General features: G+C 33.3%; 1 protein-coding gene and 1 long non-coding RNA gene across 5 annotated transcripts in view; one reads left to right on the forward strand and one right to left on the reverse strand.

Annotated features, from left to right (window-relative positions):
- The window catches only part of FMN1 (formin 1), a 144,885-nt gene that overhangs the window by 102,551 nt on the left and 16,396 nt on the right, over positions 1 to 25,938 (forward strand). For all 4 annotated transcript variants that reach the window (XM_087951733.1, XM_087951734.1, XM_087951732.1 and 1 more), the window contains 4 exons: positions 3,230 to 3,376; positions 5,913 to 5,972; positions 9,319 to 9,439; positions 21,831 to 21,923. In XM_087951733.1, the coding sequence (XP_087807859.1) occupies positions 3,230 to 3,376; positions 5,913 to 5,972; positions 9,319 to 9,439; positions 21,831 to 21,923 (421 nt within the window). The remainder of the gene's footprint in view (positions 1 to 3,229; positions 3,377 to 5,912; positions 5,973 to 9,318; positions 9,440 to 21,830; positions 21,924 to 25,938) is intronic.
- LOC148133404 (uncharacterized) overlaps positions 1 to 25,938 on the reverse strand; it is a 240,444-nt gene that overhangs the window by 17,902 nt on the left and 196,604 nt on the right. The window lies entirely within an intron of this gene.

Raw genomic sequence — 25,938 nt, forward strand, 5'->3', positions numbered from 1 at the left:
CCCTCGTAGATCTTAGTTCACGTTGTTCTTTGGCTTCCACCTTTCCACCTACTGCACCTTCTTCTTTTTCAGTTGCCATTTGGCAGTCCTCTTGGAATTCAATTAGTGAGGTCTCTTTTTCTGCCTCTTCCTCTTTCCCTCCAAAAAATTCTGTATAAAATAATTCCGCTTTCTCAATTGAGTCAATTCTATGTCTCTGTTCTTGCCATGTGAACATTAAACCTTCTGGAATCAGCCATCTATAATTCACCTCTTTTTTAAGTAGCATTTTAGTCAGGAATCGGTATTCTCTTCTCATCTCTCTCACTCTTCTGGGTATTTGTTTCAAGACCACAATCTCCTTGTCTTTATATTTCAGTGTTTTCTCTTTTGCCACTTGCAATATTTGCATTTTAATGGCTTTCTTTGTAAATCTAATATGAACTTCTCTTGGTAAGCTATTTCTCATCGCATATCTTGTGAAAACTCGATAAACCTCATCTATTCCATCCATCATCTTCTCTTGAGTTATTTCCAAAGCTTCAGCCAGTATTTCTATCATTATCTCAGCTAAGTTTTGTCCTTTTTCTTCCTCTACGTTTTGGAATCTAAGATAGAATTCTGATCTATCCATCTCCCATCTCAACATACCACTTTTATCTTGTTCAACCACCGTTAATCTATTATCAATATCACCAATCTTCTTGTCTCTTTGTTTATCTTCTTCAATTTTTTGGAATCTCTCATCATACTTCAACATCATTTGTTGGATGTTCTCCACTTTTTCATCGGTTTTCCCTGTTCTTTGTTCAATGTTCTCTGTTCTTTGTTCAATGTTCTCTGTTCTTTGTTCAATGTTCTCTATTCTCTTTTCAATATTCTCTGATCTTGCTTGAATATTTTGAATTCCTTGCATAATCATCTGCAGAGTCACTTTTTCTTGTTCTTTTTCTTGCTTTAACATTGTCTGTATTGAACGTTGTCCTCCAGATGGTGGAGAGGAAGAAGTAGAAGTTGAAGAACCAGGAGCTGTAAATTTCCTACTCATTTTAAGCAATTCAAAATCTTCAGGTTCTTCTAAACCTTAATCCAATTGTGAAGTAACCAATTATAATTCAAAATAAAAATAGTAGAAAAAAGAAGCCCAATAATAATGATTTTTAAAAAGGAAAAAAAGGGAGGACAAAATTTCTTCAGGTTCTTGTATACCTTAATCCAATCAGTAGTTAGATGAATAAAAAGGCTTGGGAAAAAAAAGAAAAAAAAGGAAAAAAAGGAAAAGGAAAAATTATTCAGGTTCTTCAACACCTTAATCCAATTGAAAGGTCTCAAATAGAAAAGAGTGCATAATAATAAACCAGAAAGGTAGATGAAAAAACAAAAATACCAGGAAAGGGGGGAAAAAGGCTATTCCCTTAAAAAAACAAAAAAACATTAATACTAAAGCTTTCCCTTTAAAATAAAAAGCAAACGTAGAGATTGGACTTCGAAAGAAAAAAAGAAAAACAAAGACAAGCTCCAACAAAGCCAAAAACCCAAATAGTTATTACAAGAAAAAAAAAGATAAAATGAAATACAATAAAGCTGGTGAGGAGGGATAGCACAACTTCGAAAAAGTAAAAAAAGCACACTGCACTTTGTTTAATTATCCAAGGCTCTTATTATAGCTCTCTTCTCCAAAAACTTATAACCTTTTTTCCCCTAGATTTCAACACCAGACTCCAGCTGTTGATAGAAACCCAGAAGAGCACCTGCAATAATACTCTCCCATGCTCTTCCCTCTATCTTATCAAATAGCAATGTCCTTGAAAAAAAGTCTCAGTTCTTTCTTTCTCAGCTTTGTCTGGTCACAGGGAAATAGAATATTTTCAAGCCTCTAGTTGGCAGTGTTACAAAGTTTCTTTGCTCTCACTTTCCCCCTCCTTTTCCAAGCAAGATATAATAAGAATTAATAAAAAAAGAAAAAGATATTTAAAAAAAAGAAATAACTAAAAGGGAGCCTCTAGCCTAAAATATTACAAAATCAAAAAGGAGAAAAAAAATAGATGTAAAAGAAAAAACCAGTCCAGTTTCAAAATATAAGATCGTGTATAGAAAATCCAGCAATGAAAAAAAAAACATTACTTTGACATTCCTGTTCAAAATCGCTGCTTAATCACTTCTGTCAAAACTTTTACAGATTCTTTCTTTTCCTTAGGGTGTCCTTTCAGATCTTAGAATAAAGAAAAAGTTCTCACCAAACTGGCACACCTTCTCTTTCCATTCTCTTTTGTTTCGGAGGTGTCCCAACTTCAGCAGCTTTAATGGCTGCCTCTTTGCCGCTGGCAAGAAGAGCTTCTCCTGGATCTACCAGGGACTTTGCGGTATCCTTGGGATCGACAGGATGCGCTCTTCACTTTCACCGTCTCTTCGGGATGGTTTAGATCTGATAGGACCGTCCAGGAGCAAAGATATCGGCAGCGATCTCAGACCTCCAAGATCGCATGCCGTATCGTCAGGATGCCAGCTCCGCCCTCCCAAGCACCCTTCAATTTTGTCTGTGCTTTGTTCACTTTTTGTTGAAGTCTGGGATTGCTATATTCATTTATTATGCAGAACATTTATCAGGTGTTTCCTTTAGCAGCTAATAATGTTAAAGCAGACTAAATATCAACATTTTAAATTATTTCTATATGCTGCATCTAAAACTCATCTACTTTAAAAAGTATGTGTGAAATATATGGCCCTCCATGTTAATCTCTTCAATGACTGAAATAATTAAAGGTTTAATAATAGCAATAGCACTTAGATTTATATACCGCTTCATAGTACTTTATTGGCCTCTTTGAGTGGTTTACAGAGTCAGCATATTGCCCCCAGCAATCTGGGTCCTCATTTTACCAACCTTAGAAAGATGGAAGGCTGAGTCAACCTTGAGCTGTTCAGGATTGAACTCCTGGCAGTCAGCAGAGTTAGCCTGAATTACTGCAATTCTAATTACTGCGCTACTATGGGTCTATAATAATAATAGGCCCAAAGCCATTCAATTAACTTTCTAGCTAAAAAATGTTGGATTCAATATTTTATTAACTTGAGCAATGTGGGCTCTTAAAATAATTTCATGGCCCAGAATTGATTTTAAAACCTTCAGCATTACAGCATTTCTTTGTTAGTATATTTCACTGTATAGATTTATAAAGAAAAACTAACATTAAAATATTTCTTCATGTAATATTTTTCTGATATTATAAATTCTGGCTATCTTTTTCAGGAGTTGATTACAATGAAAAGTGTGAAAAATATTTTAGCTTTGATTCTGGCTTTTGGAAATTATATGAATGGAGGAAACCGAACACGTGGTCAAGCAGATGGATTTGGCTTAGAAATACTTCCCAAACTAAAAGATGTTAAAAGTAGAGTAAGTACAGCATGCAGTTTAAATCAATATTTTTAATTGTATTCAATCTTTCAATTAGCAGGCAATGTTTTGTGGATAGACATCTGCTCCTAACAGAAATGACACTAAAATGACAAAATATATGTTATGACATCATAATGCACACTCAACTCTTTTGTATTTGAGTGATAATGTCACATACATGTATGTAAGGATTGGAGTTTGTGTTACAACATTGTGCTGTGTGCTTTGTCATTTTTCTCCTTCCCCTTGCTGCAAATCCCTATAGGTCTATGAAAGAATAATGTTTTCCTTCTCTTTGCTGTTGTTTTTACTTACAAGTGAGACAAGTACTTGTCCATAATGTCAGACCTATCAGGTAGACCAAACCTGAAAATTAATTCTGGATGAAGGATAAAACTACTTTTATTGAAATTGGCTATAATAACATACTCTTACATGTCAGCCATATTTTTTTTTCTAAATAATAGTTCCTATATATTTCCATCAAGGTAATCTTCCTTAGTCTATGTATATGGTAATTGAGGCATATCTTTTATTACTCTATTTTACTATTAACAGTTGTTGTGAATCTGGCTTCCCCATTGATTTTGCTTGTCAAAAGATCACAGAAGGTAATCCTATGACACTGCAATCATCATAAATATGAGTCAGTTGCCAACTGTCTGATTTTTGATCAGCGATTATGGGGGATGCTGCAACAGTTGTAAATGTGAAGTCCCTTTTTTCAGTGCTGTTGTAACTTTCTCTAAACAAACTGATGTAAGTTGATGATTATTTGTACAAAACTGTCATTAATCCAAAATGCTTCTTTTGGGGGGGACTGATGATGGTGGAGTGGAATTTCTATGTTAAATTAAGCAATGGTTTGAAAAGCATAGTGCCTCCCCCTGACACTGCATCACTGTGAATGTTCTAAATTTTTTTGATATTGTTTACTTCTACATTATAAGATAGACACATCAGGTAGTGATCTGAAGCAAGGGGGCATGGGCAAGGGATGAATAAACAAGAAGCCATTCAGGATGAGGTCAGAAACTAAGCCTGCTGAAGGACATATCCTTCAGAACCCTGGACAGATCCTAGGGAAGCCTGCAGTATTACTAATGAGGGCTAGTTGTGACTGAATTCTTGGGAGTAGAAATGAAGAATCCATAGATATCCCTCATACCGGCCTTTCTCTAGGTCCTGCCCCTCTATGATAATTTAGACTGTTAAAAACCGGCAATGGTCCATAGAAGGCTTTATACACAATGTTATAACTCAAGGCAGTGAACATACTTAATACTCTTTCCTCCCCCTGTTTTCCCCACAAAAAATCAACCCTGTGAGGTGAGTTGGGGTGAGAGAGAGGGACAGGCCCAAGTCACTCATCTGGCTTTCATGCCTTAAGTGAGATTAGAACTCAGTCTCCTGGTTTCTAGCCTGGTGCCTTAAACCATTAGACCAAACTGGCTCTCTGGCCTTGATGGTGCAGTGCAGTTAGAAGGAGAAATGTCTATAATTTTTTTAAAATGACTTGTCCTTCATGGCAATTGTATTACAACAGAATCATAGATCATGCAGTGTAAACTTTGGAGATCATCTAATCCATTCCCCTGCCATGGCCATCCAGATTCTATTGCAGCACCTGCATTATCTTACGGGTACTTTTTTTTTTCTCTACGCCCAGTTGAAATCCAAATAGTTTCCTGTACTATTTTTGGAACAACTTTGAACACATCTGCTTCACCTTTTACATGCCAGTTTTTTAGATATTCAGAAAGAGATAATGTCTCTTTGCAGATTTCTCTTCCCTAGGCTAACCATGCCCAGCTGATTCTTCTAACCTTTTAATGTCTTGGTTTCTTTTCTCTGGTAGCTTCCCCTCACAACCTAATATTTCTGCGAGAGATCTGAGAAGAATTAAAATCTCCATCATGAATTCTGTGATCTCTACCATGTTTTAAATTCAGATGGAAAATAATTTCCATTGATACTTATATAATATTCTTGCCAAGCCCAATTACTCAGTGTGTGTACATACCGAACAGGAAAGGAGAGATGAGCCTGAGAATCCCATTTTCTGGGCTTCTGACAAGTTTTAGAATGGTGCTTTGGTGGATGATGTTACAGATTCAGATGGCCTCGTTTCAACTGAGGCCATGTCCAAGTCATTACTGATCATGACAAGCAACACTTTTATATGACAGAACGAGCCACAATATGACAAAAACTTTATAAACCTTTGATTCTGTATTATCCCCATTAAGAGATAAAAGTTTCTTGGATGAGTTTCTTAAGACTCTTTAAGTTGTTGAAAAGAGAGTGCCTGAAAATACAACAATAATAGAAAATAGTAGCAATTTACTATTAATTATTTATACTATTTACTATTATAAATTAGTTTTCACAGAGTTTGTGGTCACTTCATCCTTATTAAGAGTTTAGGAAGTATAAATTACAATAAAAATCTTTTTCAACCTATATTTTTTATGTTCATATTCCACATTTTCTGATATTTTGAAATCTTATTTTTCATTTCTCCCTTTTTTAGGAAACAGGAATCAGCCTTGCAGATTATGTTGTTATTTATTACCTACGACATTGTGATAAGGTAAGTTTTTATCAATTACTGTGTGTTGTATATTATTTAAAGAAGGTGTTGTAGAATTAGGTTCATCCCATTCCTATATGATAAAAGAAACAGGAAGGGTAAGGATAGCATGCTATCACATAACTGAGAAAAATTAAACCTATTGTCTTATTTTGACTTTTCTTTTTTTCATGTATCTTGGATTAAAGTTGGAACATAAACTACATGAATAGTTTTACTTGTCCTCCTATGTCTCCTAATTCCAAAAAAAAAAAACCCTTGTGGGTGTGGGATCCTTGTTGAAAAGAATAACAAATGAAAAATTGTTAAAAATAGCAGAGCCACTTCACTAGTTTATATACTTATTTTGAACTTATATTTAAATTTATGTACCACTCCTAGACAATTCTGGGCCACTTACAAACAGTAAAAAAAGAAATATAAAAACAATTAAAATTACATTTACAATTATAACTCTATCACCGTTCTCCTGAGGTCTCAAACCTGCTGGCATAATCAGTCTTGAGAAACCTCAAGTTCAACAGGGACAAGGCCAATCTCACCTCAGAGGGGAGAAGATTTCATCCGTGCTGGTACCCTCACAGAAAAAAATTTGTCACTTAGGCCTGCTAAATATAACTCCCCATTAAGAGATAAAAGACGATGGAACCCATAACATCTCTGTTCTTTGATCTGGTAGAAGAGGCAGATGAAACTGGAAAGTGGCTGTCCTTCAAAGTGGGACAGAATATTATCCAGGTTCCTAATTAACCAGCTACGCTACTCATTAGTCTCATTAGATTAGACTGGTCCCTACTCTAACACTCTTTTGTAAGGCTCTGAAGACATTGTTCTGCCAGTGGACCTGGAGAACCCAGAGCAGACTGAAGCCCAATTAAACAGTTTGTATGAATGTGTGTTGTCGCCAAGGTGGAGAGGGGGGTTATTATTTTGTTAACTTACTATTTTATTATTTTTCTTTTTATTATCTTTATTTCTTTTATATGGTGTCTTTATATCCGTGTAAGCCACCTTGAGTCACTATGTGTGAGTAGGCAGCCATATAAATTTTCTAAAATGAATTACACACATATATATATCAGAATATTCAGATTAATAATGCATAGTAGTATGAATAAACAGTTGAATGATTTTACATTGCCTAATAATTCATATATATACTGATTTACAAAGAAGATTATTGTTATCCTTAAAAATGTATTAATAGAAATTCATTTATTGATAACAAATAGGTTAAATAATACATATTAAAAAGTATGAGACTTGATAACATTAAAATATTTTTCAAAATTCTACTTTTGCAAGGAAGTTTAATTTAACCACACTTGCAATCTTTCATAATTTTAATACCAACTATATTTTGAAGGGAGCAATTTGTAGATCTAGTCACATAACTTTTCTTAGATTCAAGAAACATTTAAAGCCTTTATTTGAATACTTCACTAGATGTTCTGTCTCCCCTACCCTTTCCCCCAAAAGGTAAGGGATTATACACACACACAAACACAGACAGGCAAGCTGGCTCGAACTTCGCAGAGCAAATCCTCTGTAACTGATAACATTTTTGGCATCCCACTATGTCCTGCCTGCCATGTCTGAGCTGGCAGCAATTGTAAATCAAAGTCTTACTCACACAGAGGGAAATGGGTCTTTTACTTCACAAAACACAAGGCAGTCCACAAAACAATCGTTCTTCCCACATAGTCACGAATAAAGTCTAAAGTAAGTTAAACTTTGTCCTGTACAAAGTTTAAGGAGAAAGCACACCCACTTTTAGCCTCTGTGGGGTGTGGCTCAGTGACTCAGCTCACTCTCTGACCCTCCCACGCCTCCTACGTTGCTGCTCGCGTTTCTCCCTACGATGCTGCTTGGGGTCTAGCCAAGACTCCTCCTCTACACTCCCTGTCAGGGGCTGCTCCGACATGCCTTCCTCCTGATTCATCTCAGGCTGTTCCTCTCGGTTGTCTGATGGAACCTGAGGCATTACCAGGGAGGAAGGCATTGGCAGGGAGGAAGGTCCTAGGGAGGAAGGCATTGCCAGGGAGGAAGGTCCTGGGGAGGAAGGCATTGCCAGTTCCTCCCCCTCATCTTCCAGGTCCTCTTCCTCTGACAGCATAGGCTCGGGAGTCAGGGCCACAACAACTAGATATACAAAAATCAGATTAATAATCAATAGGATATTAATATAATAAACACTACAGAGAACTATATTTTAACTTTCCAGTGCCAAGACATTGAAACTGAACTTCTACAGACCCAAATTTTATGATGGACTGAAGATTTCCATAAGTAGAAAATAAAAGTTGGGGGTTTAATTCTTCCTGGAGCACCCCTCAAATCTTCTTCAAAGAGTTGTGATAGCATGAGTAATAGCACATGAAATAAAATAAGAAAAGGAAGTATTTCTAAATCATCCCTTTTATTTATTCTTGCATAAAACTTCTCTATAAATGGCAAAACACAGTTATAAGCCGTTAAATTACAGTTAAAAATTAGGATTTGCTTATGCAAAGATAACTTTGTATCTTTGTTTTCCTTGCATGCTAGCAATGCTTTTCAATTAGGTGCCAAGGATAAGATGAATGAATAAACAGAGAAAACATTTCCGTGATGACTGGAAAAGTTACTATTCATTAACTAGACACTTTTGACATTCTCCTCATTTAGGGAACTGTGGAAATAAATAACATTGCCAGACATAAATTTGGGTGTCATCAGCCATCTGTGGACATCACAAAAGCTAGATGTTTCTCAGATTTATTCTCTCTGAACAAAGATGGTAGCTTATTTATCAATTTATTCATTGGATTTATATTCTGCATCTCTAACAATAATAGCTTGCTATCAAATAATTAAGAACCATTAAAGCCTAGTTCAAACACCCACAAAAACAACATTGATAAAACAGTCTGCATTCAGTCAAATAAACTTTATATCAGGAACCACAGAGTTTGTCCATCAGATACCTGCCAGTTAAAAGATAACCAAAAATGAATTTTAGAATTTTTGGCAAGAAATTCCACAACGAGGCAGAAAGAGGTATGAAAGAGGGTAAAAGCTGTGCAATTATAAAGGCATACACTATAATAAATACAATACAATGAAGTTTTATTAGCATGGTGAGCTGTCTTTAACGAAGAAGATGCTAAATATTACAATTATTATGTACTTCAAATATAATTTGGAAATCAAAAGCATTTCATTGGGGAATTCCAATATGTCTTCAGGGGAAAGGTTTTTTTTTCCAACTTACATCATTTATTTATATTTATAATTAAGGAAACATATATGTTTCAGTGGGACTTATGGCATTTTTGCAGTTATTGTTTTTAACTTTCTTGTTTAGGAAGCAGGAACAGAAAATAGTGTATTTCCATTGCCAGAGCCTCAGGATTTCTTCCAAGCATCACAAGTAAAATTTGAAGACCTTGTAAAAGATTTAAGAAAACTAAAGAGAGATCTAGAAGGTAAATAAAAATCTAGTTTTCCCTTGAAAATATGCTTTTGGACTTCTGAGAAATCCAGGCTTACAAAATCTTTTTGGCAAATCTTCCCAAGTAAATTGGCTTTGGATTACAGCTTTGAGTAGATTACTGCTGTTTGAGTTGTACTACAGCAAATTCATCCTATTAATTTATCACAGTTAAAAACAAAGCCAACAATAAATATTTTTATAATGATAACTTTAATTCTTCCATGTTAAAAGAACATTGAATTTAAGAACTTTAAAGAATATTTGCTTGAAGAATTTGAGTTTTAAGCAAATGTCTTATAAGTTTTCCATTGGATTAAATTTAACCTTGTAGATGGAATCCAGTATGTATAATTGGCTCTAATTTTGCACTAATATTCAATAAGTTTTGATGGATCATGAATACTAATGGAAAAGTTGAATAAAATAAGCAATTTGGGATAGAGTTGACATAATTTACATATCAGTAAAGGATGTGCTTGCAACTCAAAGCAAAAATTCCATTTGAAAATGATTAAGTTCCTTTTAAACAGACTAGTCTCTTGGCTGCAGCGGGTAGAATTGCTGTCAAGATATATTCTCAAAAGAAGCTTCTACTATTTATGGATTCTCAATGCTTATAGATCAAACACATTTTATCAGGCCATTTTCCAACAAGGGAAACAAGAATTTCAAATCTAGGCCTTCTTCTGTGATTTAAAAGAGATTAATAAAAGTCATTTGCATTTTTTTAAAAAGAAGATTGGCAAAATGAAATTGGGAGCCATCATAAATTATAGTATGGATATAAAGCATCTTAATGCATGTAAGTTATTGGTCACTTCTATCCTCTCTAAACAGAAATTTCCTTGAAAAATTCAAGGATCTCTATCCACAGTTGTCAATAAAATTTGTCATTAAATAATTTATTCTTCTATATAGCTATCTCCAAATAAGCTGATATTTGTTCTTAAGAAAATTTCAAAGGTCACAGTGGTAAGGAAATATCAGTTGTTGTTTATTTAACCTTGGCATCCATGAATGCTCTATCTCCCCTCATCTCTCAGTTCTGTTACGCCCTCTTGGCCTACCCTCCTCTATGTTTGTTCATGCTGAAATAGGATCTGCGTTTGATCTACCATTTTCAAAAAGTATCATTCTCCTGCTATACATTTGACATGCACAAGCAGTGATTATTTTAACAGGAAGTCAATAAAATGCTAGGGTTATTACAGGTGTTTTTTTTAACGTTGCATATTACTTAAAACAAATACAGGAATTTTTCAGTCTTTTTTTTTCTCTTTCTCACTTGTTTATTTCACAATCTATTGAAAATAAACTTCATTCTCCTTTAGGATACTAGTCATTTGTTTTTCCATGTGTCTTTATGTATAGCTTTATAGTTATAGGCACTAAAAAAAGTGACTGATGACTGTTTTTCACAATTACAACTGTTTTAGCATTCATGATCATCTGATCAAAATTCAGACACTTGGCAACTAGATCATATTCATGAGCATTGCTGTGTCCCAAGGTCATGTCCCAAGGTTCTGACAAGAAAAGTCAATGGGAAAGCCAAATTCACTTAACCAGGTTTCTAACATATCAACTGCAGTGATTCACTTAATGACTGTGACAAGAAAACTCATAGAATGGAGCAAAACTCAATATATGTCTCACTTAACAACACAAATGTTGGTTCAATTGTAGTCATAAATAGAGAACTATTTTATTTACCTTAAAGTAAGATTGAACTTTATAGTTGAACCTTACTGTACTATTTTTAAACAATTGATATAAATTTATCTTATCCGACAAATCCAACAAAAGAGAAATAGAATTTTGCCAGATGGGAGCAAATATGGAGATTTTGGTAAAGTGGATTTGTGGCAGAGTCATGACAAAACAAATATTGCTAGGAATTAATTTTGTCCAGGGTTCATCCTAAAAATTAAATTTTAAAAAATCTCTCCTGGAGGCGCAGTTTAATGTCTGAAGATCAATTTAATTTTATCAGAATTATCTAGTAGAATGTGGAAGAAAAAAGTAGAAGAGCTTTCAGTTTGTTATTTCAAATAATTGGACAAATGCTATTTAAAAATGGGAGCTGAAGAATAGGATATATAAAAACTCTTTCTGCAGAAATAATACAGAATGCTCCACAAGAAAATAAAGTATTATATATTGTGCTATTATCTGTGCTTGAAACTAGCACAGAATAAGCATTAGCATTTTTATTTTCCCAAATCTTATTCTATCTTTAACCTATTTAAAGACATTATAAGACAGAGAGTTTTCATGAACATTAGTGTTGATCATTTTGAATAGAAGAAATTCTTCCATTGGCAAGGAAACAACAATTAGAGACCTCCCTACAGTATCTCTAGGAGCAGGAATAGTGGCCGGTTTTGCCAAGTGTTTCTTAGGAAGTGAGATATAATTCCACATACACTTCTAGTCCACTCAGTTCTATACAAAATTCAATTTATAATAGCATGTTTTATTTACAATTTTTCCGGATTGTAATGCCATTTTTATTGCTTTTAGAAATGTTTACTGTATATATTATGGTTTTATAGCTTTTAATTTTGTACACTGCCAGAGTCGCCCTGAGACAAGATAGGCAGCAAAATAATAAAATAAAATAAAATAAAATATCTTGTTTTACAGCTTAGTCAGAGTTAATATTAGAATTACTATACCAACATTAAGTGTACCTGGATCCAATTATTAGTTCTACATAGAGTAATAAATAATACAAGCAAGAATACAGACTCCAGAATTATTCCTACAGGGATGGTTATATGCATGAATTGCAAAATGAAATTCTGTTTAAAAGAAGATACTGATTTTACTCTAAATTTGAATTCTTGAATTTATCATGTCATAATTTGAACTGCTCTAGTGATACATTTAGTACCAATTCTGCTGAGTCCTACATAGCCCAAAGACATACTGTATCTCCTCTCTGTGAAATCAAAATTTAACTTTATTTTCCACCAAAAATAAAAAGAACCTGGTGGTAAAAACTGAATTTTGGTTAAGAGATCAAGAAGTGGAATTTACAGTAAACAAAAAGCATTTTTCCTTCAAACAACTATTTTTGTACATTGTTAAACACAATACCATGTGAAATGTTTTAATTGAAAAGAATATTGTATTTTAGCATGTGCACAAAATATCTGATGAATCTATGTAGTTTCTGGCAACCATTAAAAAGTTGTGGCTGTTGGCAAAATATTAATAAAAACCAAAAACTGAAACAGATGTTATTTGCAAAAATTGTCTTTAGAGAAAGCTGCATCCAGCTATCCAGACAAGTGCAAAAATTCCTATATACTTTAAACAGACCATATTAAGTTTAACTGTTTATATTGCAGATGTTACACATGCTGAAATTATCAATTTGGTTAACCATATCCTTAAATTACTTTTGGTAATATTTAAGAGCTTTGCCATCACATTAATTTATTATATGCTATAACTTCAAAATTTTAGACATTCTGAAATAGTTGAAACTTGTAAACTATCCTTAGTTGTAATTGGAAATATTTAAATATATTTACTGTTAATACAAAGATAATTTCCCTCATCAAAAAAACCAAATATCCATGAATGACCTAAATAAAAACTTTAAAAGATTTATTTTTATTTCAATAGAAACAATTATTTCACCTAATGTATTTTTCCCATCAGATATGCACACACAGAATTTATGACAGCCCTTTGTTGAAGTCAAGCTTCAGTTGTATTCAAAATGTTAAAGGTGTCGCTTTTAAATAATTTAGAATTAAGTAAAGTAAAAAGCTAACATTCAAATGAACCAATTTCTAGATACCACCAATTTCTAGATACCACAGAACCACCAGTTCAAACAAAAATGGAACTACTGGCAATTTCATCCCTTTGAAGAGATATAGCCAAGCTTTTTTAAAGGATAATACTTCAGTTATTTTTTTAAAAAATATTCAGTCTGAGTTTCTTTCAGTGCAACCATACATTTTTACATATTGGAATGTAGGCAACACTCTGCTTTATAAATTAGTCTATAGGTTAAAGAGCTGTTTTCACCAAAACTGAATTTTGGTTGTTCTTGTCTCACATTGACCCAAAGTGTGCTCAAACTGACTGGTACGGTCCTTATCATTAGCATTACCCCAGCAATATCCTTTCCCTATCTTACAAAAAAAAAGTGGAAGTCATCAATTGACTAAAGCCAGGATAGGTATTGAGAGTTCATTAACTCTGGTCTTATCAGATGACTTGAAATTGAAGAGAGAAAGAAATGGCAAGGAAGCATGATTTAACACATTAAATGAAAGAACAGTAGGTAATTTAAAGGTCTATAGAATAGTATGTTTCTTGTATATAATTTAAAAAAAAAACCTGAAATGTTAAGAAGTCCTAAATGTAGGACTGGCCATTTCTTAGCAGCATCAAGAGTAGATCTTGGGTAGGAAAGGACAGCGAATAACAACTAGAAAAAAGTAAAATGCTTGCAGGAAGAGAAGGAATGAATTCCTATATGAAAACAATATTAGAAGATAGACCAACAGAATGGAAGGAAAGTAGACATAAAATAAGAGGAAAGATATCTAGTATAGAAGTGCGATAAAACTTAATGTCTATGAAAAATGCTGAAAGGAAGTAATAAAACCTGTAGAAATATTTTAAAAAATGACAAGACTGCATATGACAAGACCTCACCCCTTTCCTAAGAGGTCTGTAGGGGGCGTGCATAAGCGCACCAACGTGCCTACCGTCCCTGTCCTATTGTTTCTCTTATTCTTTTATTTTTCTTATATGTACCCATTTCATGTATTCACAACTATGTATACATTTATACTTATTATCTTGTAAACAATTGGCAAATCAAATAAATAAATAAATAAATAAATAAATAAATATGTAAATAGTATAACTGGATAAATATTAAAATTTGTTATGGGCTGATTTTAAAATTTGTTAACGTGTGTGAAGATTCATCCATTATTCTGTCTTGAGTGACATACAATAAATCTTGAACTATTTTGGGCATCCCTTCAGGCACTGGAAAGGTCCTATTAATTTTCTCTTCTCAAGGTAAAACATATACAAAACCTTCTCTCTTCTTGAAATTTACTCCCCTCATCGCCCTTATTGCCCTTCTTTGCCCAGGTTCATAGGAAGACTGGGCTTGGAGAAAGGCAATTTACAGAATGGCTCAAGGAGAGCCTCTCCTAAGCCTGTTTCTAATATCACTATTAGTGGAAAAATACAGGTGGGAAAAGTAAAAGTGAACTAAAGGAAAATGGAATAAGCTCAAGAGACTGATGAAAACTTCACCTCTAATCAGGCTAGTCCATGAATAAGGATTTTTCCAGTTAATGGAATGCTTAATATGAATTACTTAAGCAAAGAGCTCTTTACTGGTATTTTGGCTTAGGGTGATTTCATTTTTCATTTCCCCCTTTTCAAATTCTTGGCCACATTTGCTAAATCCAAACAATAGTTTAAAAGCCAAAATACTGTCCAGTGTGTTAGATGAGTTACTAAATATTTAACTGTGTGAAAAGTTCTTACTTTGTTTGTTTTATTTATTTTTACTTTTGATTTATTTCTGAAGCTTCACAGTGTAATAACATAGGGTTGATATTAAAAAGCTTAATGTCAAGGGTAGCATGTCCCTCTACAAGCATACTATCTTTTTTTAAAAAAAACCTTAAATATCTATAGAATGAAAGCAATAATTACATAAATCAGAGTTTTACGCAAGATTTTTTGAGATTCATCTAGCTTTATATTTCTGAAAGTTAAGTCTGCAAGATGGGTGGGGAGGAGGAGAGACATAAAGAGTGAGAGAGAATATAACCCTAAATTAGTTTAACTATAGCTCTTGGATCTCAGCCTTATTTCATCCTCATTTGAAAATCACACTGTAAATGATTAATTCAAAGAATAGTAAGCTCTTCCTTACCTCTTCAAATATAGGTGGGTGGAAAGAAAAGAGGCAAGTGTTTTTCAACCTCACCAGTTTTAAGATGTGTAGACTTCAACTCTCAGAATTCTCCAGTCAGCAGACATTTTAAACTTAAGGCTGAGAAATATTAGGAGATATCAGGAAAAGGAACCATTTAAAAAAGGAGGAAAAGAGATTGAACTCTATTTATTTTGGCTCTGGTTCCATCTGCCATTTGCTTCAACCAATTTTTGGTTTGTCTGCCACATCATTCCAGATTATTTGTAAAGTAAATGTGCTTCACTTTTGCTAAATCAATACTGAATAAAAGAAGTAAGAGAAGGAGACCTCTGGTACTTAATGGTTCCTTAATTTGGTGTAGTCTTGTTTTGGTGCCTCGCCTTACTCAAGGCCAGAGTAAACTAAGAACTGCAAGACATGAGCCCATGTGCTATACTGGTAAATCCTGAAATCAGATTACAAAAAAATCAGTAGCTTTTTGTGATTCTTTATTTCCCCAGATCCCTCACCCTACCCCAAAATAAAATATCTTGCATGTAGACTGGCCAAGTCTCAGCACTGGAGCAGAATCAATTATGGACATAAAGGAAAGCTCCTTTCATATAATTAGATACCCAAGAATTTCAATAGGCTATTGGGGTTGGTTCATTCCATTGGTTACCTTCTGAAACACTGATGTTCTGAAACATTATTAGAGATGCCTTGGTTAAGATGATAAATACACCCCTTCTAAGAGAACAGAGGAAAGAGAGGAAAGAGCACTAGGTATCCCTTTAAAAAGTTTTTAAAAGGGGTTTATTCAATCAGTTATCACAAGGTTTTTCCTTAAAAATACTTTTCCATGTTCTCTTACTTTAAAATCTTACTCTCTAAATCTTCCTTTGAGATGGCATGGGTTTCAAATGGAATATTTAAAAAGCAGGCCTTTAGCAGCCCTGAGTGATGACATACCTGCTGAGTTCTAAGCAGACATCAGGAGACACACAGAGAATGGCTCCTCGCAATCTTCACTGGAACATAACTCATGAAGGATTGTATCAGTGACAGTTTCAAGGGTCTATGCTGTTACTTGGCTTGGTTGGGATGATTCCTGTAAGTGCTAGTGGTAGGTCCTAGTATTTGTTCAACAATTCATCCTTATCAACCCTGAACTATTTCTACTTTTACATTTTGTTTTAAAATGATGCCTAAAAATACCAGCTCCTCTCTGATTGACAGCATAGTGCTTCTTACGTGAAGGGTTGCTTACATGTAATGGAGCTCTGGACTGATTTACAGGGATCTGTGGAGCTTTAAAGATTATTGTTCACAGACATTAAGGAAAGAAATTCCACTTTGTAATTATTTTACTTGATGGATTTTTTTTTAAAAAAAGAAGTTGGGTGCAATAATGCATTAAATCTTCTGGGAGTGGCAAAATGCTACTCAAGCTACATTTTCATATTTTACTATTAAATTCTAGTCATTGCCATGGAAACCATAATGCATATCTAGCAGAACATGCATTGTGACATTTTAAATAATATTTCTTGCTATATTCCACTGTCATTTTGGATAGAAGTATTTTCATGCTAATTTTAGATCTGATGCAGTGGAAATACAGTATATATCCAGACCACTTACTTTAAAATGTAATACCAAATGATTGAGTAAAGAAGCTTCTCATGATGCTAACCTTCATGTTTATATTTCATGTAGCTAATAATGTATCTGTAATATTTACTTTTTATGTATAAAGCCCACTTTTATGTTTAAAAGGCTCCCAGAGCTGATCTTGATTAAGCAAAATCTTGGTATACAGGTTTCATTTCAAACAGGTAGTTCAGAGTTTAGTATTTTAAAATTTAACAGAGAATATGAGATGCATAAAGAAGACCAAACCAAAGTCAGTCGCCGTTTTTTGAAATGTGTAGTGTCTACTTCTTTTGATTTGGTTGAAATGGAAATGTAGGATAGCCAATTTAATGCAGTTACTGAATTTTGCAGTCCATAAATAGAGAAATCACTTCAACTTCCAGCAAATTGTCCTCCCCAAGATCTAAACTGATTTAGTCATTGATTTTATAGCTTTCATTTCCTCTAGGAAAGGAGGGATACAAATGAATCTCCCTCACTTATCCCATAGCAGAAAATGTTGTGAGACAGGTGGAGCTCAAGAAAAATAACTGGACCAAGGTTACCTGGGTGTCCATAATCCCATGCCAATACAAAAATCAATATGTTATCCAGGCTACTTTATATTGTACCATGCCCTCTGGATGAGTTTTAAGGGAGATTAAAATTGGCAGACAATATCATTTTTTGCATTGTGTTAGTACAAATTAGTATCTTATTATGTTAAGTAAATAATAACAACCAACCTCAGGATGGCAAACATTTCAAGTCCCTATTTTTGTATTTTTGTTCCATTGTTAGCTGTCCAGCATTCCTTGCTACTTTCTTTTGGCTCTAGTCATTACAGCTGGCTTGTTCCAGGGTTTTTCTGTTAAAGTAATTTGAATCTTCCCAAAGATATGTTACATTTACAAATTGGATTGTTAATCCTTATTTCTGTCCTTAGCTGTCATTCCTTTGCTATCATTCCAGTGTGGTCACAGCATGAGATATGACTGTTTACAGTTGTATATTTTATTATCCAGAGAGAAGACTGGCAGAAGCATGAACAGTCATTAACAGAAACTGTTTTTTCCAGAGCTCTCTAAGAGTTAGCTGAGGAAGTAATTTTGTGTCTGATTTAAGTTTTTTTTAAAGAATCCAGTCTCCTTTAGAAACCATCCTTATCTGCTGTTTAAACAAAACAGCAACCCCTCCATAAAACTGACTTGAACAAGCATCAGCATACTTCTTTACACTGAACATGTGTATATCCTGCATTTGCTAAATTTTTGCCTTCTGTCTCACAACAGAAATTTGAGTTAGACAGGTGAGAGTGGGCCATGCTTGTATGCCTGTTACCTTTCAAACTTCCCATGCCCCTTGCTTACAAGGGTTTCCTGATATAAATATCCACCAAATCTAAGTTTTACTTTATTTGTTGGTGTCTCTTATGGTCTTAACATTTATTGGGTTAACTTCCAAAGGACCTTTGGGTAATATAGAAAGAATGGAGTAAGTAATGGAATAAATACCATGAATTCTTGTTTTGCTTCTTTATTTGTGGATTTATATCCTGCCTTTCCATTAATTTGCTGGTTCAAGTGGGAGTTCAGTGTTGTGCTTAGGCTTACTAGACACCCAGCAAATCCTAACCCTTCTTCTTTGTCCTCATATCCTCCACATAGCCTTAAACGTACACATTGTCTGGGTTTTGACAACTTATTATGTTATTGTTGTTCTTCAGACTATTTTAACAATACTAGTAATTGAAATTGAAACTGGTCATTTTCTTTCTGCCTTTCATCAGTTGTCTAGATTTACATTATTTATTTCCAGAATCCAGCAATCAGCTTCAATCCAATCCCTTCAAATCTGTGATCACTATAATCTATAAATCACACGACTCATATATTTCTATGATGAAATTTGCAAAGCTTGGCATCATCAATTCTGTATTATTACTAGCATATATTTTTAAAAATAAAGATCTGTTCTAAAAATATTGAAATTAAAAAACCAGTCTGGTGCTGGAAAAAGTAATTTCATATACCTGTAGGCCTAAGAACATTTTTTGTGATTTTTCACTGTAATTTTCCTCACAGATGTCAAGAAATTTAATAGAGTGTCTTCTTTTCCACCATTTGTCCTTCTTTCCAATTGTCCATGTCCTCCTTTGTCTGTTCTGGTAACCCTAGCTGTGCTAGAGTTAGAGACAATCATCTTTATTTTCCAGAAATATCAGTGCCAGGAAAACAAAATAAAACTTTGGTTCATTGGGAAAGCACAGAAAATCAAAACTACATTTGTGGAGAGTAAGGAAGTTCATATACTCAAATTTTGAAAAATAACAGTTATATTTCACATTTGCGCTTCTACCCAAAATTTAAGCATAATTTTCTCTAGGCAAGTTCTAATTATAGGTTTAACTTTCCAGTGTACATTTCAATTATAATATGTATATGAAATAATGATTTTCCTTCACATAATAACAGAGGATCAGAAATAGAAAAACAATTGCATGGGTGAGTTATTTTTTCTGGCAAATGGTATTTTCCTCCAAATGCCAGTTATGATCTCCAGGCCTGTTTTATTCCTTTGCAGAAAGACTGTGGAACTTTCCTCTAACACTAATTCAGAAACATTGATGAATTATGGTCTAGCGAGAATGCTCGACAGCAGAGTTGTGTCCTTGACCAGAATGTAATACTTGATCTCTTGTTGTCCTGTTCCACAGCATTTGTCATAAATGTAATCTGTTGATATTACATGTGACATCAATGTTCAATAGCCAACATTTAAAAATATGTTATGATTTTTTTTTCAATTGGATCATTGATGTTTTAGTTGATATTATTGATTATTGTTTGACTATATGTGATGGTCTATATTTAATGAACTAATACATTAAAAATGCCAGATTCTTCATGTTACATACATTGAAATCAGTGTTATGTGCTTCTAAATTAATGTGACTAGGATTAGGCTGTATGTGACATTTAAAGAAACTTTAGAAGTTAAGATATTTGATCATGAATAAAAAAAAATAACATTTCGTTTAGTTGTAGAATTAAATGTTGCGCTGTGCATTTCTACCTTCTGAAGTAAGATGGGTAAAAACATTTCTCTTTTAATTAAAAGAATATTTCCTACTTTCTTACAAATTGCATTATCAATTAAGAAATTTAATTTTCCCCATTCTTTCTTTCACTGTACTGCACAACTTACATATGCAGTGGACACATTATGAAGTCATTAGAAATTTCATTTTCAATAAGACCATTATTATTCTTTTTATTTTCTAAAATTGTCTCACTGTCAAATTATCCAGACTGTCACTGCTGCCATAATTGATTATTCCAGTTTCTCTATATTATTGATTCATATACAAATGAGCATCTTAACATGTATCAAGATCAGGATCAAGACACAGAATCAGTCCAGCTTTGATGTGATTCTTTTCCATCTGAAGTGTTGGAACACTAGTGACTTCCTGAGTCTTAGCCTGGTGAATGCCCACTATTGTCCAGCCCAGTGTTAAGAGTCGTGGCACTGCAGTGTGTCAGAAATTGGGTCAGGTTCCCTAGCTATAAGTGAGGACACAAAAAGTAAAATTGATAAAAGGAAGGATATTTTACGCCCTAATACCTGCCCTCAATTTAGAGCATTGATAGGTCAAGTAACCCACCAAAATAAAATAAAAGTACTGAGAACCTCAGTCTTTCTTTCAAAATATACACCTAGTGCACAGACTATGGGGTGAACATCCTCTGGGAAGACATCAGATATCTTAATCCATAAAACTGGGCATATCTCTGCTTTTTCAAAACAGTTCAGAGCTGTACTATTCCCTTACATAATTATAGGTAGTGATGTACATAGAGAATTGTTCATTGAAAATCATATGTATAAATCAGAAATATATAGTATTAAGTTACTCAGATATAAAGGTGTTAATCAAGTTGTTACTATTCTGTGTTCTTTCTCATGTTACTACTTATAAAGCCAACAGCAAATGTCTGATATTAATCTTTAGATACATTTCACAGGCTTTAAAGCTAATTGAATTAATTGGATTACACAGGTCATCCAAAAAACAGCCGAAGTCTATTCTCACTGCTATTTATTGTGTTTATTTTCTGTGCATAATGAAAATGTTTACATTTTTGTATGTAAATAAGAATAAGTCACTTGTTTTGAATTCTTATTCAATTAAACTTATAAAAACATAAAAAAGATATAAACATCATGAAAGGAACTACTAAAGTTATTTACTCAGAAGCAAGCAGAACTGAGTTGATAACGTACTTGTACGCGTGCTGGGTTGCAGCCAGGCTTTTGATAATCAGTGAAACAATATAATTGTACTTCTTGAATGCATCATAATATTTTCTCTTTATTGTTCAAATCGTCTGTACTATTTTCCTAAACTGCTTCCTGAAACTTGTTAGCACTTTGCAAAATGTGAAGGATGGTGATTCCAATGATTGTGAGTAGTAAAGGCTAATTTGGGAATCATTCACACTAGAAATTTCTGTTTCATGGAACGAAGCCCATTAGTAATAGCAAAGCTAAACAATGCAAGACTGTTGCTATGTAAGAGACTGTTTTTCATAAAGATACGTTAAGTCATTTTATTACAGATTCACTCCATAATGAATCACGTACATGACTCACATTTAAGCCAGTTCTTTTTCTTAATTTATAAATTCTTTTCATAAAGTATGTTACAGTTCTGGTGGATATTTATTTCTATTAGTTGGATATAAACTATTTGTTGCTTGAAAATATTTGAATATTAGTCTTTATTAGGGGTTTTGTGTTTTGTTGTTTAACACTGAGTTTATTCTTGTAGATTGTGGAAAACAAATGAAAGTTGTTTTCAGAGAATCATCTGAAGAACACCTTCAGCCCTTTAAGGATAAGTTTGAAGATTTTTTCTGTGAAGGTACGTACTTTTCAATCTGTTTAAGCACATGCCCATTCTTGATATATTTCAATTCAAATCTGTTTTTAATTATTGGTTCAGATTTATGCAGAATGTGGTTCACATTTCTTTATATAGGTGAAAAAACCATTTCCAACTGGTATCAGAAATTACATCATTTACCTTAGCTTATCTTCACATGTTCTGGGGCATTCCAAACATAATTCTTCAACTTCAGTCAGTTTAAAGTAGATTCCATATCTTCTTTCCATTCCCTGTCTTCAAATCATTTGTGATATAGGATTTATACCTTCTCTTCTTGTTTCTTTCACTTTTTGAGTGGGTCTATTGTCACTGACATTAGATGATAATTGTCTTTATATGTTAGTTACAATATACTAGTATTAATATATTGAAACATAGTAATTTATCAATGTGGTTTTATATGGCTAACAGTATTTTTTATATTTTTATATCATCTAAATATATTTACACCACCTTCACTAAGATTTACAGTATCTCTTAGTTAATGTACAATAAGATTGTAACCCAGCAACTATACTACTACATACCAACTAATGTTTCCAAAAAGAAGTGTAATACATGTATTAAGCTTCCTCATAAACTCAGTAGCAATAATAGGTTTCTCACTGCAAAGTGAATCCATTGATCAACCTAGGGAAAAAACTAGAAGCCACTCATATTGGCAGGAGAAAATCTGTGGTGTTTTTTTTTCCTTTTCACATGGATTGCTCTTTCAAATAGAATATGGGACTCATATTTAAGCCATATTTTCGATGTTTTTCATTTTCCATGGAAAGATTCTTCTGCATGCTTGACAGCCCCCTATTGGGTCTTTGGAGGAAGTCCCCATTTTTGTTTAACTTTATCCTCAAAGTTTACTGCTTGCCATCCCACTGAATGGATAGGTATAACTATCTTAACCCATATCTAAGCCTTGATCTCTACATAACCCTCCATCTTTCTCTTATTTCATGTGTGTGTGTGTGTGTGTGTGTGTAAGAGAGGGAGGGAGGGGAGAGAAAGAGAGAGAGAGAGAGAGAGAGAGAGAGAGAGAGAGAGAGAATTTCACTTTTTAAAAATGTTTGGTGGGTTAGATTGCAGGGCTTCAGGAATAGGTGAAAATTAAACCAGAAGTATGATATTTAGTGTGTGGAAATTATCTGGTACACATAAATACAATGTAAAATGGTTAGTTAAAAATGAGTGGTTGACCAACTGTATTTACCAAGAGTGATTTATGTGTGGTTAATCTCTATAGACTGTATTTTTCTACAGGGGTGTCATTCTTTCAGCAGATTCCCTGGTAATTGTAGAAAATATTTTTTTCAGTACAATCCTGGAACTATCTCCTTTGAAAAGCAGTGCAATTTCATACCAAAAACGTATGCTTAGGGTTATACCATTATATAATTATGGGATGCATAATTACATGCTTTTGCATGCTTAACTTGCCAATATATATACTCTTGGTAATTTTCTTCATTCACCTTAAAAATCTGTAAATATTATCATTTTGATTTTAATATTTCTTGATTAACCATGACAATATTATTGCAGATATTATTGGATACCAAATTCCAGAATGGAAAAATAGATAAAATGTTAATTTAATAATTTTCCATTGGGTGAGATTTAAGCCACTTGTTTTTTTACCTCTTACCACTCCCCAAATGTAGTTTTTTAAAATTTGAAATCAATCAGGATATACAAGCAAAATTGTTCTTCATGAGCAATAATAATGATGATTACAGAGGACAAAGTAAAAACAGTACATTCAACCAACCCTTACATTACACTGTAACTTTCTTTGGGCAACTCACAGGTCATCAAGCTGAATGCAAACTTTGAGACTATAAAACTGTTCATCAGCAAAATAGCAATGTCCCCAGATAATCTGGTTATTGAGCAGAATAAAAATATAATAAACAATAAACAAAATGAAAGTGTGGACATAATCATTGAATGGAATTTGAGAGAAATTACAGGTTTTCACATTTAGAAGCGCCACATATTTTGGTGGCAAAGACCACATTTAAAAAAAAAGTATAAAACCAAAATTGCACTTTTTATCAGCTTTCTAGGTTTGTAAATGCTGGAAAAGCACTGCTTTTCCTTTTAAGCACTGCGTTGTCTTATAAATGGTTTGTATTTTTCATTTTACCGAAGATCTATTTTTCAGTATTTTGATACACTAAGATCTCTTTTGTACATAATATTCACCACCACCACCCCATATAAAAAAAACTTTAAGTGATTTGTTACAGAAAAGGCAGAAAATGCTAGTATATCAAGGGCAGCTGTTTTTATTTTTTAAAGGAATGGTCTGGGAAGAAACTCCTGGATGGCTGTCAAGCAATGCATGATATGCTACATTACTGTTTCAGTTAGTGAATATTTTTCATTAGTTGTTAAAAACAAAATAAAATAGTCATTTGGAATTGTCAGGAATATGCTTCACAGTGCAATATTTTTTCATCTATGATATGTGTCTTTAGTTAGATAAAAAGTAGTTTAAAAATCATAATTTCCATGTTTTTAAAATTCCAGTGATAACCAAACATTTATTGTGTTCATGATTTTCATTGCTTCATACATAGGCATTTTTCTCTTTTTTTCCATACTCATGAATTACAACAGCTGCAGACAACTGGAAAAAATATTAAAAGTGCCAGAGATAGAACAATTATCCTGGAATATCACAACTCTTTTAATACAGATGTTTTCTTTTTTCAAGAATGTTTGTATGCTCAAGTAGTTGCTATTGAAAGCAAAAGCTCAATCAATATAAATAATAGATCTCAACCCAAAGCTGGGGAAAATGACAAGTTTCAGAGATTTCTTGCACATAGGTATGATTAAATAGATTAGCAACATAAATGAAAAATTAAACACAGGATCAAAAAAGTATTAAAAAGGCAAAGTTAACTAACTTTTCCCATTCTAACTCCTTCAGATGAATTGGGTAAAGAAGTAGAATTTTTCATCAGCTAGGAGAAGAGTGAAGTATAATGTAACTAAATCTAATTAATTATTTTAATTTATTTGATTTAGACACTGCTCTATTCAAACCAATTTAGGGCAGTGATTCCAACCAACTCCAAATAATGTCCATTTCAGTTTCAGATTATTGAGTCTTCATGACCACTAAGTTTGGGAATTTTCCTCATATGAGAATGAGGAAATCATATTGGGATTAAGAAGTACCTATCATTCCAGTGAGATTGTATTATTTACCATCCTTATTTATCAATACATTTATTGTTTTGATATTTATATATAGAACTAACCAATAGGGGAAACCTTTTTCCATGGTCTAATTTTGTATACAGATTAGAATTTTAAGTTTGACCGTTTTACTGAACCAAAGCCTACTACAATACTTTCTTAACACTAGACTGTACATACTGGTAGATATTGTTCCTTCTCCTGTTCTTTTTAAAATATTAAATTATAAAATGGGAAGCTGATAAATCCATTTTTTAAAGATATGCTTTATTTTTTAAATTCTAATTTTTTACTATATTATTATATTTTAATTCCTATTATTTTTTAATGCTTTTGTGCAAAGAAACAAATGTGTTCCGTATAAAACACACATATATTTCTTCTTATAACTTTCTTGCTCTAATGTCTGTCATAAACTCTACAATTCCGATGCTAATTCTGATCTAAAAGACTGTGTGGCAGAATAATTCATTATCAGCAATAGAAAGGTAATAAAAGAATAATTAAATGAGTTGAAGCAATTCATAGTATGAAAAAGTCTACACAAATCCATAGAAAATTAATTTCAATTTTGCTGTTTTCCTGCTGTGCCTTTAAAATGAACGTATACTCCCGACCACCTGAAATGTTTATTTGTAAAAGGAAAATGTCCAAATGAAGAGAATTCTTTAATCTGTTCTTCATACCAGCAGTGTAGAAAACTATATCTTAAGTGTGAGACGTTGCTGTACACATTATATTCCTAAAGTTTTACCTGGCTATATGAAATCAATCTTTACTAAGTTCA

Source organism: Notechis scutatus, chromosome 1, assembly GCF_049901735.1.
Source record: "Notechis scutatus isolate UNSWTSFEM ecotype Mainland chromosome 1, rNotScu1.2, whole genome shotgun sequence".
Lineage (NCBI taxonomy): Eukaryota > Metazoa > Chordata > Lepidosauria > Squamata > Elapidae > Notechis > Notechis scutatus.